This window comes from Sceloporus occidentalis, unplaced genomic scaffold (genome assembly GCF_023333645.1).
Source record: "Sceloporus occidentalis isolate IW3139 unplaced genomic scaffold, rSceOcc1.0.p SCAF_1, whole genome shotgun sequence".
Taxonomy (NCBI): Eukaryota; Metazoa; Chordata; class Lepidosauria; order Squamata; family Phrynosomatidae; genus Sceloporus; species Sceloporus occidentalis.
Genome location: NW_028316981.1, coordinates 120,263,317 through 120,283,758, shown reverse-complemented (window position 1 = coordinate 120,283,758; position 20,442 = coordinate 120,263,317). Strand labels below are relative to the sequence as shown.

Here is a 20,442-nt window from a genome sequence, read left to right as displayed (position 1 = left end):
ATTGTTTCTACCTCTACTGTTACATTTTAATTTTTTATATGTTTTCTTGAGGACAACTTTAAATTCTTAGTTTTTTGTGGGGTTTTCGGGCTATGTGGCCGTGTTCTGCAAAAGTTTATTCCTGACGTTTCGCCAGCATCTGTGGCTGGTATCTTCAGAGAATGCTGGCATGGGAGTGAGTGGGTAAATATATACTGTGTGACACTTGGTTGAAAGGAAGTGATTTCGATGATAATCTCTGAGTTGATCTGTTATTGAATTCTATCCGTTTTAATTTTTGTAAGCCACCTTGAATGAGAAAAAGATGGGGTGTGTATGAAGGGGCATCACTAGGGGGTGTGGACCATATCAGGGGACACCGTAAGGAAGGTGACTTCACCGCTCCCCACACATATGGCTTTTGGCAGAAATGGGCTGTAGTGTTTGCCTGTGTCCCTTTAAAACACTGAAGTGATGGTGTGAGTGGGGCAAGGCTCAGTGGGAGGAGAAACGAGAGGCCCAAGGTTTTTTTTTAATTAATTTAAAATTTTAATTAAAAATAATTTTAAAATTAAAATGCTGTTTAAAAAAAAAATTAAAAATCACAGCTTACCTAATTTTCTTTTTAGCTATATCGAACTATGTAGACATAAATACACTTAGATAATTTAAAAGTATAATTTTAATTTTGCTTGTTGTTTATGTCACAACTATTACCTCTGCGTTTAGTAGCATACGGGAATTACAATTTATGAGTAATATAAGTACAAAAAACATTACTAAGGATTCTGTATGATGTAATATGAGAGGAAGTCAGTGAGGAGGTGACACCGTGAGTTACTGCACTGGGTGATGCCAACCCTAGTGATGCCACTGTGTGTATGAGTGTAAAATACAATTACCGTATATACTCGTCTGTAAGTCAAGAAATTTATGCCCAAAAATTGACCCCAAAATCCTGGGTCGATTTATATATATTTATATACAGGTCAATATGGTAATGCCAACGATGGCAGCTCATTCAGTGACACACACACACACATCTTCCTCCCCACTTTCCCTCTGTGCCTGGGAATGGACTGCTGAAAGCAGAAAGAATGCAGCGTGATTTTTATTTCTATGGGAGCAATAGCTGATCCAGTCACAAACAAACACACAACTTCCTCCCCACTTTCCCTAGTCCAGCATGCATGCATGCATGCATGCACACACTTTTTCTTCCTCTCTGCCTTAGTTCCTTTTACATTTGGTTCTCCTCCAACTGACTCTTCACCCCCACCACCTCCTCACCCTCTGTGAAAAGACAAACCAGCAGCTGCAGACAACAGTGGACAGGCCAGCAGTAAAGAGCTTCCATTCCAGGGAGAGTCTACTGTAAAAGTAGGTTTCTTGGTGAGATTGAATGAGCAGAGGAAAAATGGCAGCAACCAGGGCTCTTTCGTGCTTCCTGACTCTGTCCACTGCCGGGGAAATGCTCAAGAGCCACCATGGACCTGAAGAGCCTCAAAGTTTTACCCTCGATTTATCCACAGGTCATACCAAAATCCATACTTTTGACCCCAAAACTTACCCTAGACTTATATGTGAGATCGATTTATAGTTGAATGTATACGGTAAATATCTCTACTAAAACCAATGGTTTAATTCTGGAACTGGCTTTTTAGAGCAATATACAATATACCTGCTTTTCCAAAAATCCAATTCCACTTTTGGACTGGGATCTTGACCTTGCAAAAGAAGCTCTGATGACTCTCTCTTCAAAACTCCCTGGATCTGGTGAGTCCATTCAATAACAGCTGATTCAATTGAATGTACAATAGATTTATCTACTAGTTCGCTGCTGCAGAAAACAAACATATTAGCAGGTTAGTTTGCTTCCCATTTGATAGCCATAGATTAGAGGGTAAATTTATAAACATATCATTCAAACTAAAGTTCTAATTCCAGTGAAGCCAAAGAAACTGCACAAACAAAGTAATCTAAGGCACAGGACAGACCACCAAGAAATGGCGGTCTGCCGGTGCCCGTTTTTGCTCCTCAGGGATGGCGCAGCCCCCAAACGGTGTGCTGCCATTGCGGAGAAAAAAGAACCCCGAAGTAAGCAATGTAAGCAACGTGCAGCAACATATGGCGCTTACGTCACAATGAAGGCACCCATGTACACAGGGGCGCCGCCATTGTTACGCCACCACCACGTAGGCTTCTGGGGCGTGCGGTCGCTTCTCCCCAGGCAACCCTACTACGTGTCCAGGCCAGTGCAAAGCGCTGGTCTGGATCAAGCCTAAGTTTCACATTCACTAATCCTCATGCTGTAACATGTATTCATTTGCTTCCCTTCTGCTATTGTTAACTTCACTGTAAATAAATGCCTAAATAAACTACCCTAACTCACTTGATCAAGAAGCACTTTAAGAATATAAGTACATAAGAAGAGCCCTGCTGGATCAGATCAAAGGGTTTATCTAATCCAGCATTCCTTTGTATCCTGTAATGGGGTACTTTCTCACAAAGCTTCCTGCTTACTTGTCCATTTTGTCAATTTTGTTGTGTTAAGACACAAGAAGGAGTTACCAACACAGCCGCTTTGCAGATCTTTACCAGAAGGTCACTGATGAAAAGCTGCAGCAGAAGTTGCTGCTAACCAGGTGGAACGTGCTGTGAAGTACAACACTCGAGGGGACCATGTGGCTTCAAAAACAGTGAAAATTATGGCCTTCTACCACCTAGTTAATGTTTTAACTGACAGCTTTCTGCCCAGGGCTCAAGCAAAAAAAAGACCAAACATAGTCTCTGAACACCTGAAGGTGGCAGTCCTAGAACATATAATTTTGAAAGCTCTCCTCAGCTGTTGCCACACTGCAGAAATAAAACAGTTTGACACCACTTTAACTGCCATGGCACAATGCTACAGAATTCTGGGATTTATAGTTTGTGAAGCACCAGTGTACTGACAGGGAAAGCTAAGTATCTTACATAACTACAAATCCCAGAATTCCATTGCATTCAGTCATGGCAGTTACAATGGTGTTAAACTGCTTTCTTTTTGCAGTGTGTCAGCAACTCTCACCTCCAATTTGTACCAGAGTTTCTCAGAAAGGTGGAAAGCAGGGGGATGCAACCGTCAGAGATTAGGGGGAGCACTGGCTCCCCAGGAGACCTTGGAAGACTGCATCTCCATGTGCACTCCCCACCAAAGGATTTCTGAATCTGTACCCCCCCCCCAAAAAAAAAAAGAGGGGTCTAGACTCCAGAAAATTGCACTTTCTTTCAGAGTCTCATTTATGTGCTGTACTATGATGGAATTTAAACATCTCTCCACCCATAGTAATAGGATAATTGTCTCCTATATAGCAATTTGGAGTGTAATCCCCACCACCACCAGCTAAACGATGTAGAATATAACATATTATCTGTCCTTACCAGCACATGGCAACCTGCTGGTAGATCCTGAAAGAGGATAAATAGAGTGGGTCCTTGGTATCTACTGGGGTTTGGTTCCAGAACCCCCAAGTCCCATTATATACAATGGCACAGTTGTAGTTGGAGGGCTTTGTCTTTGGCCTTGGAAAAGACTCCACGCTAGACCTGGAAATACTAAGGAGGGGGGAACCCTTTCACTAAGTACAAAACAAGGAATCAGGGAGGAACCTGAGGTTCCCAGGAAAAATCTACTAAAAATCTCACCTAACTCCAACCTGACCTGGATGAGGATGGGAGAGGATGGCTCCTTCCTGAGGCCTGAAAATATAGTGCTGCACTGAACACCTTGAAAATGTCTCTACTAGTAACACTACCTAAAATATTACTACTTACGTTTTCTCATTGTCAAAATCTATGTATTCATTGTATTCGGGGCCAGCAGGGAGGGGCAGCAAGGTTTTGCCTTTTGCTTGACCAACCACGATAAACACACTACTTTTCAGGGTAGTAACATGGTAGACAACATCCTGTGATACCACATGTGGCCAGCTCTGGTGGTTTTTCTGGTTCGCCAAGAGAGGTGCCACTACCTAGAACAGGAATCATTCAAATATATTAAGAAACTAAAGCAGAAAATGTAGAAAGAAAAAAGGAAGGAAGGAAATCATGGCCTTTCCTTTGATCTCTTTAATTAAGCCATAATAGAAATAAATAAGCAACTTATTGTCTTACATTGACTACTGCATCATTGTTACTTTCTGTCATTCTCCGAACTGCTAACTGAAATAAGTAGTCTGAAAGGCCTAAAAAAGAGGTAAGGAACATTTAGCCTGCCTAGGGATGCCATATCCCGCCTGGGGGCGGGACTTTCTCGGTTTGGGGCGGGTCCACACGGTCCCGCCCCGGTTTGGCCCCGCCCCCAGGACACCCCCCCTGCGACGGACGCCAGGTAGGGAAAGGAGCCTCTTCCCTGCTTGGCCTCCGCCGCCGAGGGAGGTGGCCTGGCTCTCCTCCCTCTTTCCAGGCCTCTGTGAAGGCCAAGCCTCCACAGAGGCCGGGAAAGGGAGGGGGCCGCCCGCGATCGCGGGCGCGCTCCTGGCTCTTTCCCGGCCTCTGTGAAGGCCAAGCCTCCACAGAGGCCGGGAAGGGGAGGGGGGCTGCCCGCGATCGCGGGCGCGCTCCTGGCTCTTTCCCGGACTCTGTGGAGGCTTGGCCTTCACAGAGGCCGGGAAAGGGAGGGGGCCGCCCGCGATCGCCGCGATCGCGGGCGCGCTCCTGGCTCTTTCCCGGCCTCTGTGAAGGCCAAACCTCCACAGAGGCCGGGAAGGGGAGGGGGGCCGCCCGCGATCGCGGGCGCGCTCCTGGCTCTTTCCCGGCCTCTGTGGAGGCTTGGCCTTCACAGAGGCCGGGAAAGGGAGGGGGGCCGCCCGCGATCGCGGCGATCGCGGGCGCTCTCCTCCTTCTTTCCCGGCCTCTGTGAAGGCCAAGCCTCCATAGAGGCCGGGAAAGGGAGGGGGCCGCCCGCGATCGCCACGATCGTCGCGGGCGCTCTCCTCCCTCTTTCCCGGCCTCTGTGAAGGCCAAGCCTCCACAGAGGCCGGGAAAGGGAGCGGATTCCTCCTCCGCTTGGGCTCCGTGAACGGAGCCCAAGCGGAGAAGGAATCCTCGCTGAGCGGAGGGATTCTTTTCCCCTTGGGCTCCGTTGGCAAAAACGGAGTCCAAGGGGAAAAGAATGCCTCCCTGGGGGAAGATTCCTTCTCCGCTTGGGCTCCGTGAACGGAGCCCAAGCGGAGAAGGAATCCTCCCCTCAGCGAGGCTCTTTTTCAAATGTAGGACCCAAAAAAAAGGTCCTGCATTTGAAAATTTTGTCCTACATTTGTCCCGGTTTGGAAGCCCTGACTAATGGCAACCCTAAGCCTGCCATATGTTTTCATCCACCATTCCCATCAGCTCCATTCAGCACAGCAATTTGGTAAGGGAATGTAGAAATTGTAGTTCCAAACATCTGGAGGGATATAAAATCCAAACATCTGGAAAGTCAAAAGTTCTCCACAAATTCCTTTGAGACATTGCATTACAAGGCAAGTGGTGAGGGAATAAAGCATTAAGGACACTAAAAAGTGGAGCCCAAGCATTCATCTCATTTCACTGCCTGTGCCTCAGACATAAAGCTCAGTTTCATTTTTACTCAAGCTCCACTTCTTTAAAGTAACAGCATTCTTAATGGTATTTATCTGTTTTGAAAAGTTACCAAACAAAACACAACTAAGAGAAGCAGGTTGTAATTCTTGCAAAGAACCCCAGCAAAAGCAAATTTAAAACAACACTGAGTTAATTAATCCTGGGGTTTTTTAATTGCTTAATTTTAAAATTAGTATTTAGAATCATAGAATCATAGAGTTGGAAGAGACCACAAGAGCCATCAAGTCCAACTTAAAGTTCAGCGAAATCTTACAAAAAGAAATAATAATATCTATTCTGGAGGGTGTGGCTAACCACCCAAGATGGCTGAACACATAACTGGAGCACTGATCAAAGCCTCTATTAATTAATACTTTGAAAACTTTTTAAACAGTGTTAAAGATTTGATGAGTTGAACTAAAAGGTCATCAGATTGCTTAACAACAGAGAATTTGTATTTTCTGCCTAAAGAACCTTAGATAGCTGGGAGCAACCATGATCTTCTCGCAGATTTTGACATGTTCTCAGCTGCAGATAAGAACAGAAGAGGGAATCAGAAAAGCTCACTTACTACTCCTACCCATATTACATGCCTGATTCCTTGCACCTAAAGTTTTAAATACAGAGTGGACATTCAAAAGATCTACAAAAAGACTGGCCCCAAGCCCTAGAACCAGTCAATTCTAAGCTTACAGCATTGATAGAGTGCATTGATGACATGGCAGACACTGCCAATGAAGCGCAGCCAGGAACAAAACATGATGAAAGAATACATCATTTCATATAATTAAATTCTCTCCAGTAAGATCACAGATTTGGAAAACAGGGAGATGTCTGAACCTTAGAATGTGTGGGATTCTGGAATATACTGAACAAAATAACATACAAGGATTTCTAATTACCTGGAATTTCCCCAGAATTGGCTCTAACAGAACTGGATATAGAACAAGCACATCAATCAATCAGTATACTTCACAATTTGCTAAAGACCCAAGCGATATTGTGCTCTGTTTCTCTCAGTTTAAAAAGAAATCTCAAGGTCTTCAAAAACTTTATTTCTTGCAACTGCTGTGGTTTGAAGGAAATAAAATAGAGATCTTTCAGGACATAGCTCCTGAAACAATTTAAAAAATGCCAATCCTTCAAACCTGTCAGATTTATTACACAAGACAGATAGAAAATATAGATGGGGATTCCCATTTAAAATCATTGTTTTCCAAGGTAATAACTCTATGGTCCCCATTAAAAAGAAGCAACTTTATAACTATTTGCATGTCATTGGACGTGCAGGCACCTAAAGAAACAGAAGAGCGTGTTGGCATGTTCTGAGAGCATCATTTTATCACCCTCAAGCTCTTCTCAAGTTACTTTAATAGTCAAGTTACCATATTAACTGCTTCCTGCACTTCAGGTTTCCATATTTGGCAGCTGAGGTCTCTAGTTCTGAAACACTTTGGCTAATTGTTAATAACTGCTGATATCACCAATCCAGGACAGTCTCACTTCTGGCACTTCACACTTCAGACATCCTGGGAACAATATATTCATGGCTTTAACAATTCTCCGTTCATATTTGAGGTTGCCACTGAATTGATTTGCATCTGTGTTACCTTCCCATAGGTTCTGGAGATTAGTCTTGATGTTAGTCTTTTTTAACTCTTTATTTTTACAGAATATACAGCAAAGGTCTCCACTTCATAAATGTTGGATGGCAACTGTTAAAAATTATATTTTGTCTACTATAATTGTAATGCTTTACAAGCCAAGTTGATGAAATTCACTCATAGTCTAAAACAGGGGTAGGCAATCTTTTTGAGCCGGGGGCCGGGTTGCTGTCCCTCAGACAACTGGGGGGCCGAAGCCAAATAAATAAATAAATAAATAATTTTAAAAAAAATTTAAATAAATAAATAAACTGGGACAAATGTAGGACAACATTTTCAATTGGTGGACACTTTTTTAAAAAAAGTGCAGGACACGCAAAAAAATTTGCTGATTTTTTAAAAAATGTTAATATAAATGCATGTTTCTGAGGCATCTATAGACAATTGCCCCCCTTGCCCCTGCGCACAAGAGGCCAAAGGCCCCAGCGGCAATCGGCAGCAGGACCGGGCTGGGGCCGGTCCCAAGGCCTCGCCGGGCCGCATCCGGCCCGCGGGCCGCAGGTTGCCTACCCCTGGTCTAAAAAATCATGGTTTTTATTTCCCCCACTCCTCTCTCCTACATTAGCTATTTGAGCCAACAATTTTTATTTATTCATTTATTTTTGCTTCTACATTTAACTTACCTAACCTCTCTATTCTTCACCTGTATAAATTAATACACATAGCTTCTTAATGAAAAGCTCAGTCACTCTTGCCTGTTTTTGCTTTGAATATATAAAGTTATTCACATCCTCTAAATGTTTCCCTTTTCAACTTTTCTTCTTCCTATTAAGTTAATTTATTATTTTAAAAAAGACAGATAAGATTAAAAAAAACTGTGTTACATTCTTCCTATTAAGTTAATGAAATTGATTTATTTAATCCATTGCCATTGAGTTTCCTCTATAGAATCATAGGCCTGTTACAGACAGCCAAAATAAAGCTGCTTCGAGTCACAGTGGAGGTGTGGTGTTTCAATGATGCATGCGTCCTAAGAGTCCAGAAGCCGCACCAAAGCCACGCTCCAGTCCTTAGGGCTGGAGCGTGGCTTTGGTGCGACTTCTGGACTCTTAGGACGCATGCATCATTGAAACAGCATAGCTCCACTGTGACTCGAAGCAGCTTTATTTTGGCTGTCTGTAACAGGCCATAGAATCATAGAATCGTAGAGTTGGAAGAGACCAATAGGGCCATCCAGTCCAACCCCCTGCCATGCAGGAAATCCAATTCAAAGCATCCCTGACAGATGGCCATCCAGCCTCTGTTTAAAGACCTCCAAGGAAGGAGACTCTATCACCTTCCGAGGAAGTGCATTCCACTGTCGAACAGCCCTTACTGTCAGGAAGTTCCTCCTAATGTTGAGGTGGAATCTCTCTTCCTGTAGCTTGCATCCATTGTTCCGGGTCCTGTTCTCTGGAGCAGCAGAAAACAAGCTTGCTCCCTCTTCAATATGACATCCTTTCAAATATTTAAACAGGGCTATCATATCACCTCTTAACCTTCTTTTCTCCAGGCTAAACATCCCCAGCTCCCTAAGTCGTTCCTCATAGGGCATGGTTTCCAGACCCTTCACCATTTTTGTCGCCCTCCTTTGGACACGCTCCAGTTTCTCAATGTCCTTTCTGAATTGTGGTGCCCAGAACTGGACACAATATTCTAGGTGGGGCCTGACCAGAGCAGAATACAGTGGCACTATTACTTCTCTTGATCTAGACACTATACTTCTATTGATGCAGCCTAAAATAGCATTGGCCTTTTTAGCTGCCGCATCACACTGTTCACTCATGTTCAACTTGTGGTCTACTTGGACTCCTAGATCCCTTTCACATGTAGTTTCATTCAGCCAGGTGTCACCCATCCTATATCTGTGCATTTTATTTTTCCGCCCTAAGTGCAATACCTTACATTTCTCTGTGTTGAATTTCATTTTGTTAGCTTTGGCCCAGCTTTCTAGTCTATTCAGGTCATTTTGAATCTTGATCCTGTCCTCTGGGGTATTAGCTATTCCCCCTAATTTGGTGTCATCTGCAAATTTGATAAGGATGCTCCCAATTCTGTCATCCAGGTCATTGATAAAGATGTTGAATAACACTGGGCCCAGGACAGAGCCCTGTGGGACCCCACTGGTCACTTCTCTCCAGGATGAAAAGGTTCAGTCCAAAAAGGCTCTGACTGCTTTGATAGGAATGGGTAGTCCATACCCCCTGGAGGCAATCAAGCATGTCTTGCTCGATTGGAGTGTCAGTTTGTACTACACTCCCCCTTCATTGATTAGTTTGTTATTTCATTTTTGTTTACAGTCTCGTGATTTCTATTGTTGTTAATGATAGTTTTGTGCTGCATATCTTATATGTCACATTATGTGCAATTATGAAACAATGTTAGACAAACTCAAGAGCCTATCTTTTAATGTCAGTGGGTTGTGTCTGGACATTTAAAGGGTGCACATCTTAAAAATCCTCAAGTAATATATCATTGACAAGTTTATCTAGTTGTGTCCAGTTGTAGGGGACAGTGATCCCTCTTCTAAGATGAAGAGCCAGTGTTGTCTGAAGGCACCTCCATTTTTTAATTTTTTTTATTTATATACCGCTATTCCAAAGATCATAGCGGTGAACAGCAAGTAAGCTAATTAGCAAGTAAGCTAATTTGCCCCCAACAGTCTGGGTACTCATTTTAGCGACCTCGGAAGGATGCAAGCCTGAATCGAGCTTGGGCCCTTTTGCTGGTCTTGAACTCGCAACCTTGTGGTTTTGAGTGAATGGCTGCAGTACAGGCATTTAACCACTGCGCCACCTGGGCTCCATGATCATATGGCCAGCATGACTGAACAGAACAATGTTACCTTCCCACTGAAATGGTACCTATTTATCTGCTTCTCCTTTTATATGCTTTTGAACTGCTAGGTTGGCAGAAAGTGGGACTAGCGACTGCCTACTTTTACAAAATCAATAATAAAAATTTAGTTGCAAGAAGATTTTTTTTAAAGCAGAAAAAAATTGATTCCTTCTAAATCAAGATCCTAAATTGCTAACATCTCTTTTAGCCAACAGGAGTAATATATTTATTACAGACTATGTTAGTAATGATCAAATCTGATTTATTCCTAATCGTCAACTTTCAGGTGCCATCCACAGCCTAGGTCCAGACTATTTGAGAGACCGTATCTCCCCATACACACCGGCTAGAGCCCTAAGATCTTTAGGGCAACACTTTCTCTTGGTCACACCAAGAGAAAGCCTTCTCGGTGGCTGCTCCTACCCTCTGGAACTCCCTTCCTTGCCAGCAAGTAAAAATATTTTTATGCAGGCAGGCATTTATTATATAATGCATAGCAGGGTGGTTTTTTATGGGGCAGGTGGGTTTTTAGTTATGTTTTTAACGTTTGTATATTTTTAATGATTTTATATTGTATGTAGATGTTTTTAATTGTTTTGAATTTTACTAAGATTTAAAATGTTTTGTCTGTGAGTTGCCTTGGGAGAAAGGCTGCATATAAGTGAAATAAATAAAATAATAAAATAAAATCTAATGAACTTTAAATATAATGCACCAGTCCAAACTTCCAAAGTCACCTTTAGCGTTATTATCTCTGGATGTGCTAAAGATCTTCTGCAGAGTGGCATGTAAATACTTATTTGGTGTTCTGACAGAAATTAATTTTGAAATAGATTTATTACTTTCTTAACTAACTTTTACCATGGTTTTAAGGCAATTGTTTATGTTAAATAAATAACCAGGGCTACCTACCTCCACCTTTGCTTGTTACACTGGTGATTGAACCAGAACCTAACTGGGGGTCAAGCAGACTGGCAGCTTGGAGAAGCCTCTGGCCAATCCAGCCCTGATTCATCCCTGCACAGAATGGGACCACAGCGAAAAGACACATGATCCTAAGACCAGCCTCCGCCATGGTCCACAAATGGACTGCTGGCAAGGAGCGGGGTTTTAGTACTTGTTTTGTTTTTTGTTTTTTTTTAATTATTTTTATTAGATCAAGATATAACATAAATGTCACGTACAGAAAAATAATAATGACAAAAGCGAATAAACTTTACACTTTATAAATTCTTGATCAAATTTTTCTATTTTCTCACCCAACACCATATCCCCCGTCCCACCCTCTCTGCTATAAGATTCATCACATGTAGCGGCATAATTATTGTCAAGCAATAGTAAATGATTCTCTGCTTTGAATATTAACAATTAAAATTAAATTTGGATATTTACATAATTAGAGTATGAACTTTAACAGGTATTTTTCTTTCTCCATTCATCGACATATATAACAGTAATCATCACTCATTATTCATTACAGGATGTAAATAGCTTTCTTAATTTAGCAATTACCAAAACATGCCTGTCTTTTTCTTTAATGTGTGTCTCTTGAATGCAAATAATATCTGCTTTTTGTTTCGCGAGATAATGAAAAGTTCTTCTCCTTTTGAATTTGGAATTTACCCCATTGATATTCCATGACAATAAATTGTTTACCATTATTTCTTTTATTTCACACAACTTTATTTAATGCCTTATTCTTCTATTTTTCCTTAATTTCCTTTTCCCCTTCCTATTTTCTGTCTGCTCCCCTTTTTTCTCACTATTTCCCTTTTGGCTTCTCGTTTTCTGCTTCTGAGCTTTAGCTTGCACCAATTCTAAATCTATTTCAATTTCACTTTCTCTTCCTTCTGAGGAGGATCTGTCAGTTTCCTCTGAACTATCTTTTTCTTCCTCTGAAGTCTTCGTTTCCTGGTCCTTTCCATTCCCCTCCTTCACCTCTATATTCCCTAGCTTGTTCCTCCTCCTTTTTTTTCTTTCCTTCTTCCTTTCCTCTGTTTCCCCAGTTTTCTGTTCCTTTTTATTGTTGATTAAAAAATCTTTCATTTTTTCTTCTGAGTTAATCACAAATCTTTCTCTTTCAAAGGTGAAGGAGACCCCTTCTGTTTTTTCCCATTTGTACCTGATATTATTGTGTCTTAGGTATTCTGTTAAAATTGTGTAGTCCCTCCTTTTCCTCAATATTTGTGCTGGGATTGCCCTAAATATCTTAATCTCATTACCTTCCAATTCAAATTTCTTATTTTGGCTTATTTCTAATATTAAATCTCTCACCCTTTCCCTGACAAAAAAAAACCATAATGTCTCTCAGGAGGTTATTATTTTTGGCAGCCCATGAGTCCACCCTGTACAATTTATCCACCTCTGAGTCTAACTGATCCTCTGACCAGTCAATAAAGTGAGCTAGTTCTGAAATAATTCTTGTTGTTAGGTTTTCATTCAATTGTTCACTTAGACCTCTTAGTTTTATTGCCTTTCTTTGTAGCCGTAATTCTAAATTAGCTTTGTAATATTCATCTTGGGTTTGTTTCTCTTCTGAGGTTTCTACTTTCTTTTCTAATACCTCCATTTTCTCTAGAATCTCAGTGATTTTTTTATTAAGTGATTTGACTTCTCCAGTAATTTTTGTCATGCTATCTTTAAAAATACTCAATTCTTTTTGTATATCCATTTTAATCTCTTCTCTTAAGCAATTTATTTCCTCCTTGATCTTAGCTGCTATTTCTGTTTTTAGATCTGAGCTAATTTTCTTTATTTCCTCTAATAAGTAGGTATGAGTCTCTCTTACTCTTAATTGGCCAGAGTACATTGCTGAATTAGATGGAGTAGGGGCCTTTGTTTCCTCTAAATTGTTATTATCTGCCATAATCACACTATTTTACGAAGAGAAGGGGGGAGGAAGAGAGAAAGGGGAAATACAAATAGTTTTTTTCTTTGGGGAAGAAAAGAGAAAAAGGAAAGACAAGTTTCCCAAATTCCTTATTTCCAACTAATTAGTAGATAACTTAACTGTTATTTATTATCTTGGTAGTAAGTTACTTTACTTTACTATTTCCTCGTTATTTCAACATCCCATCAAAAAAAATAGAGAGGGGAGTTTGGTGCCTTCAGGGGAGTTTAAACCCTCCTTTTGCACAGTCTCTATCTCTGAGTGAACTTCTCAGGCAGGGTTTTAAGGCCTTGCCTGGCTGCTGAAGCTGCTGTGAGTCCTGGGGGTGGGTGGTTCCTTGGAGTCCTCCCTCTTCCTCCACTCAAGCTGGTTAGTACTTGTTTTGTGACTGGGTTTGGGCCGCCTCAAATGGCCACAGCACAGCTTCACTCTGATCCAGGTGTGTGTGTCATCTGTATGCCATGTCCCCAGATAGACCCAATGGCAGTGCTTTTGGCCCATTTGTAAGAACTAGTAATTTAATTTTGGGCCCCAAAATTGCAGATCATCAGCATAAAATGTCCCATTATGCAGATATTTTGCTATATCTAACTCCTAAGACCAGGCAAATAAAGGTATATGTTATATTAAAGACTTGTTTAATCATGGCAAACCCCAAACTGCCCAGAGGTGAGCCAGAGGAATCCCATGGATGATGATATCAAAAGCTACTGAGAAATGTAGCTGAACCAACAGGAACACTCTTCTAGTCTAGTTCCTGGCATAGGTCATCTACCAAGACAACCAAAACTGCCTCTGTTCAATAGCCTGAAAGCAGATTGAAAAGGGTTGAAGATAATCCATTTCATCCAGGAAAACCTGGACTGGGAGGCCCCAAACACACTCTAGAACCCTGCCCAAGAAAAGGATATTGGAGACTGGCCAAAGTTCTCCAGTAGGGTGAGGTTCAAGGGCTTGTTTGACTGTTTAATAACAACCTCACCACAGCCTTCTTTATGCAGGATGGAAACATCTCTTGCTACAGTGAGGCACTCATTACTCCCCCTGCCCATTCAGCCAGCCCCCCTCTAGCTGCTCTGAAAATCTAGGAAGGATACAGCTATAGTATGCCATCATCTTTCTTCAGTCCTCTCCTATCCACATCATCAGGTTGCACAAGTGGGAAGCCAAAGTTACATCTGCTGGATCTGATACAGTGGATCCAAGCAATTTTATATGGAAAGTGTCATGTAAATTCTTCTCAGCAGGTTGCTGTGTAGTGTACATGCTGCTATTCTGGATGTAACAGACCCCACTTAAGACAGCTCCACTAGACAACACTGTGCAAGTGCAATGATGGCAAAGAAGGACCTCTTCACTGCCGCAGGTTACGCTTTCCAACAAGCTCAAGACCATATTTGGTCAGACACATTCTGAGTTTTCCACCTTAGTCATGCTAGTCTCTGTCACACCTGTCTCATCAATTCTAACTCCCTAGTAAACCACGGGGTTCGCTTGGCTCTGCTCCATGGGAGGGGATGCTCAGGCACAACCATGTGCACTGCCCTAAGGTCATTTTTCCACTCCAGAGATCAGCCAGGGTTTCAACAGGATCATCTGCCATGGCAACAGGAAACTCCCCAAGAGACAGCAGTGTCCTCCCTTTTATAAACAAATCTGGATGGCTGCCCAGCCTTACCTTACACTTCCTCATTTGCTGAGTTTGAGTTTTCAGTTGTTCCTCAGCAACCTTCTGAACAACAAAGAGGATTCACCTCCTCTTGAAGGTTACTTTCTAAAACAATTGTACCTTCACTCACCATATTATTACCAATAAATAAAACAGCACTTTGTTAAAGTAACACATGGAATATTTATGAGTGACAGTAACTTTTCCCCCTTACAGACTAACACTATGAAATTCAGATTCAATTACTTACATTTGTATGTCAACTTTTTCCCAACGAACACAAGGTCGTACGCATATGTTGTTGTTATGTGCCTTCAAGTCATTTCCAACTTATGGCAATCCTAAGGTGGATCTATCACAGGATTTCTAGGCAAGATTTACTTAGAGGTTTGCCATTGTATTTCACTGAGGCTGACAGAGTGTCATTTGCCCACTGGCACCCAGTGGGCTTCCATGGCTAAGCGGAAAATCTTGTCTCCCAAAGTCTTAGTCCAGCACTCAAACCACTACACCATGTTGGCTCTTATTGGTAGTGTTCACAGCTCCCAGGTATTCCTCACTACTTTAATCTGTGAGCCTGCCAGTGCTATGACAAAGTTGGATGAAGAGAGGACAACTGTCCCAACATCACCCTGAAAGTTTTAAGCTCAATGGGAGCTAGCACCTGGATCTCTCAAGTCCTAGTCCAATAAGAAAACCACTACACCACCCAATCTATCATATATCTTTAAATATATATAATGTATATGTATATACATATCAACCTCTCTCTTCTCTTGGCTTTACTTTGCGAACGAAGATTCAGGAAGGACTCATCCGTGCTTTCTACAAGCGCGTTGATGACATTGGATGTATCCTTCAAGCCTGTGCAATGGATTTTTCTGGTGGAGCGCAGCGTGCACAGAACTGGCCTCACCCTTTAAACCTGAGGTTTGACTGTTGAGGCCTTGACAAGCATGGACGGTGGCAGCGAGGTCCTCGGGTCGTAGGTTTGATTAGAGTTTCCTTCTCTTAGATGGTTGACCTTACAGGGTTAGACGAGCACCATCTGCCCAGGTTTGGAATTAGAGTTTTCCTTCTCCTAGGATGTATATGTAATGTATATACATATCAACCTAATATTATGTTTAATATATACATATTATATTATGTATATACATACACATATTAAGATTTGTTTTTAAAATGTTTTTATTAATACTACCCCACCCTAAGATCTTTGGATATAAGATGGGATAAAATGTTTTATTAATAAATAAATGAACTAACTTAAATGCTCGACTGTTGGTGACCCTTACCTGGCCACACATGCCACTGTAATTCTGTCTATGACAAATTGGAGAAGCTGAATGAGGAGATGAACTGTGGACATCTGTCCATCCCAGAGAACAAACTGAAGTGCCTTTGCAAAGCATGCAGTGCTTGTTCTGTTGTAGGAGCAGGGCACTCTCATATGAGGATGAACAGAGGAAGAACCAGGTGCTTGCTAGCTGGCTGCCTATTAAGAATCCCTACCTAAGATTCTTCCTTCTTCAGGCAACCAAAGATGAGAGAGATGCTGGAGGCCAATTCTGATGAGCACTAAATTCTTCATGCATGGTGGAGGCTGGTAATGATTACCCAAAGGCACCTGCCCATTGGGAATGCAGGAGGAGCTCAACTTGACAGTCCTCTAAATGCTGACGTGCAACTTGATTCTACACACCATACAACATTAAATATTTTCCATTAATGCTTTCTAGTACAAACCTCAAACTGTATGATAATGGGAATTTTGATTTTCTAAGAATGTTATTACAAAGAATGAGGAAGACTGACAAGTCACTATCAGAGATGTATCCGGCTTCTGCTGGATTACACACTTCAGTTGCTTCTCTTCTTGCTATGTTTTCTATTATGCTCATCTGTCACAAATACTAAAATGAAAACAAACAAAACATTGACAGCCCCACTTAAGGGTTTCTCAACGAGGGAGAACTGCACTCCTCTACACATCCCCACTCAAAAGTAAAGAAGCCCTACCTAGTCATCCTTAGAGGTGCTTCAGGTTGCCTGTTGATGTATGGTGAGTGACCCCATGGATTTCATATGGTTTTCTTAGGCAAGCAATACTCAGAGTTGGTTTTGCCAGTTCCTTCCTCTGAAATATAGCCTACAGCACCCAGGATCCACTTGCTGTTTCCCACCCATGTACAAAACTGGGCTTCCAAGATCAGACAGGATCTGGTGCCTCTAGGGTTTTTCAGCCCCAGTCATAAGTAGACATTTCAAATTGCCTCAAAACATTCATTGCCCGATACCACTGGTCTGTAGATCTCCGTAAGTCTACTTCTTCTAGCAGTGATGCTGCAGGAACCTGGGGAGAGGTTACCTGAAAAGCTTTCAGCAGCAGGATGGCCAGACGTCCTCCTTTTCCAGGACATGTCCTTCATTTGCACCTTGTTATCCGCTGGGGTTTGGTTCCAGGACACACACACACACACACACACACACACGTGGATAACAAAATCTGCGGATGCTCCAATCTCATTAAATATAATGGCAAAGCAAAATGGTGTCCCATATATAAACTCAAGGTTTGTTATTGGGAATTTATACTTTTTGGGACTATTTTGAAGCTGTGTGTATGCTCAAATCCGTGGATAAAAAATCTGTGCATAAGAAGGGCCAACTGTATTTGTATTAGTGTTTTTAGCTTTTAGTTTGTAATGTCCCATATTTTCCTTGAATGTCCTACATTTTGCAGTGCCTTGTCCTCCTTTGCAGTTGGTCACCCTGTTTCAGCAGAGAATCCAGGACTGGCCCTGAAAGCTGGGTCCCTTCTTGCACTTGAAATACATGCCCTTTCCAGGTCCTTCCCCTGCCTTAGGGTCCTCCTTTAACTCCTCTCACTTCCTTGGGTTAGGAATTGCAGTCCTGATGTGTCTGTGTACTAATCATAGAATCATAGAGTTGGAAGAGACCGCAAGGGCCATCCAGTCCAACCCCCTTCTGCCATGCAGGAAATCACAATCAAAGCATCTCCGACAGATGGCCATCCAGCCTCTGCTTAAAGACCTCCAAGGAGGGAGACTCTACTACACTCTGAGGAAGTGTGTTCCACTGTCGAACAGCCCTTACTCTCAGGAAGTTCTTCCTAATGTTGAGGTGGAATCTCTTTTCCTGGAGCTTGCATCCATTGTTCCGGGTCCTGTTCTCTGGAGCAGCAGAAAACAAGCTTGCTCCCTCCTCAATATGACATCCCTTCAGATATTTAAAGAGGGCTACTAATCTGAGTGCTGGACTAGGACTTTCGCGATCAAGGTTGGCTTCCCCGCCAGAGCATAAAACTCTCTGGGTGACCTTGGGCGAGGCACGCTCTCTCAGCCTGAAACCCCTCTGAAGAAAGTTGCCAAGAGAACCCTGTGATACTTTTGCCTTAGGGTCGCCGTAAGTCAGAAATGACTTGGAGGCAGAGAGCAGCAGCATCAGCATCAGCATCATCTGCGTCTGCTTGAGAGTGGGAGGGAGGGTGCCTGCTTGTATCAAGCTGGGCGCTCTTCAGGGCTGGGGCTGGAAGGGGGAGGAGGGCAGCCCACATCCCCCTCTTCCAGGGCGGCGCCTGCATTTCAGCCTTCTCTCCAGGAGGAAAGCCCGAAGGCCCCTCCGTCTGGAGCATAACGAAGAGGAAGCCCTAAATGACCCTTAAAGAAAGCTCCCTTTCTTTCGGCCCCCGAGTCCCAAAGGCGGCGCTGCCAGATCTCTCTCCCTGCCGAGGCTCCAGACTGAGAGGCCTATGGCTTGGGATGATGCTCCTCCTAATGCTCCGCGATGCCTTCGGCCTGCCCCTTCCCTCCTCCTCCTCCTCCTCCTCCTCCATCCGCCCAAAGGGCCACAAGGGCTCTCTTGGCGCTGACTCCCAGAGGAAGCCCCGCTTACCTCCTGGAGGAGGGCTGCCAGGAGGCCCAGGGGGGCGTCGGCGGGGGGCAGGTCCCCGCAGAGGAGGCGTCCCCCGGGGCAGGGGCCGGGGCCGGGGGGCAGGCGCAGGAGGAAGGCCGCCTTCCCGGCCGGAGCAGGAGGGGGGTTGTCGTGCCCTGACGCCCCCGCCCCGCTGAGGGCCACCTTGCCCCCGGGCCCCGCCCTGGCCACCAGCAGCAGCGGCGGAGGCGTCGTGGTGGTGGTGGTCCTGGCCTGGTCCGTGTGCCCGCGGAGGAAGGCGCGGAGCAGGGTCAGGGCCAGGGGGTCCCTCTGCTCCGGAGGCGCCCTCAGGCTCAGCGACACTCGCTCCCACAGAGACAGCGCCCCGGGATCCCACTCAGACTCAGACTCAGACTCAGACATCGCCCGACGGGAAGGAAGGAAGGAAGGCAGCCAGGCAAGCGCCACGGCCACTGCCACTGCCACCGCCGCGGTTGCTGAGGGGACGGAGGACGCCGACCCGCCCCTCGGGCTGGGACTGGGAGGGAAGGAAGGAAGGAAAGAAGGCGGGGAGGAGGAGGCGCCCGGAGGGAAGGGGCCGCCCCACTGCGCCCTCTCGGCGTTACAGGCCCTGCTGCAGCCTCCTGGGAAGAGAGCCCTCCCTCGGGGCTCCTGTGGGACTCACTGGAGGGAAGGCGGCGGCAGAGGCATCGGCCTCGGCCTCTTCCCTAGACGGAAGGACTCGGCTTCCCCAGAGGCATAGCACTGGCATGATTAGCCCTGATCTCTCTCTAGCCCTCTCAGCCTCTGCAACCAGCATGCAGACACAGCTTGGCGCGCCTTCTCCAGACTCACTCAAAGAAAGCACTTGGGAGCAGCAGGAGCTTCCTCAGATATGCATTTAGATGCAATCATCATCATAACAATATGTAGAGAGATCCTGTAGCAACTGTAGGACTCACTCAAAGGAGGAAGTTGGCAGCAGGAGCTTCCCTAGGCTAAAGGAGTCTACTTCCTGAGATGCATAGTAGTAGTAGTAGTAGTAGTAGTAGTTGAAGTAGCAGTAATATTCAAAGACATAGCCACAGGGTTTGTGTTACTAGATGTACTGCCGCTTTCTTTTCCCTTTGCCTTCCTAGGATTAAATAAGGCTTTGAGAGAACATAGACTGTTACCTGCCCAGTCCTAGGGAGCTGCCTGTCTTGTGCCTTCAAACCGCTTCCTGAGACCGAAGGTGAAAGTACCATGGGGCTTTCTTGGCAGTTTCGTTCAGAAGTGTGCCATTGCTGTCCTGAGGCTGAGAGTGTGTGCTCTCTCCAAGGTCACCCAGCGGGCTCCATGGCCAAGCAGGAATTGAACCCTGGTTTCAAGAGTCATAGTCTCAATGCTCAGCTACACCAGTTTTTATTTGCTGCGTGCCTTCAGGTTACTTCCGACTTGTGGGCAGCAACCCTAAGGTGAAGCTATCACAGGGTTTCCTCTGCAAGATTTGCTCAGAGGCGGTTTGCCATTGCCTTCCCCTGAGGCGGCTGAGAGAGTGTGACTTCTTGCTCACTAGAGTCCAACACTCAAACCACTACACCACACCATAACCTCTCTCTTATTGCTCTTTATCTCTAGTCCTCACATGGCCTATACACTGCCGTCTCAGTCAATACCATCTTAACACAACATCTCAGATGGACTGAGTCTGCAACTTCTATCACCATCACCATTTTTCTCTTGCATGTTTTTAACATCTTTACCTGAAGCCAGTGAAGTGTAGAAACCCTGCATAATGTACAGTATTTCATGCTTTGGAGTTGGCCCAACAGAAGTATCACTGCTTGTTGATTTTGTTGCCTTTGATAAGGGCTGCATGCAGAACTGGAGGGTGAACATTTTTTCCTGAAGATTTACTGATACTATACTTTTCAGTGGACATT

At 44.0% G+C, this 20,442-nt stretch overlaps 1 protein-coding gene across 1 annotated transcript in view; it reads right to left on the bottom strand.

The window, feature by feature from the left end:
* LOC149322048 (dynein axonemal heavy chain 9-like) overlaps nt 1-18,940 on the bottom strand; it is a 75,464-nt gene extending 56,524 nt beyond the window's left edge. The window contains exons 1-3 of the mRNA XM_089522058.1: nt 18,539-18,940; nt 3,793-3,989; nt 1,661-1,819 (exon numbers count right to left, since the gene is read on the bottom strand). Of these exons, the coding sequence (XP_089378184.1) occupies nt 1,661-1,819; nt 3,793-3,989; nt 18,539-18,940 (758 nt within the window). The remainder of the gene's footprint in view (nt 1-1,660; nt 1,820-3,792; nt 3,990-18,538) is intronic.
* Nucleotides 18,941-20,442: the final 1,502 nt, after the last annotated feature.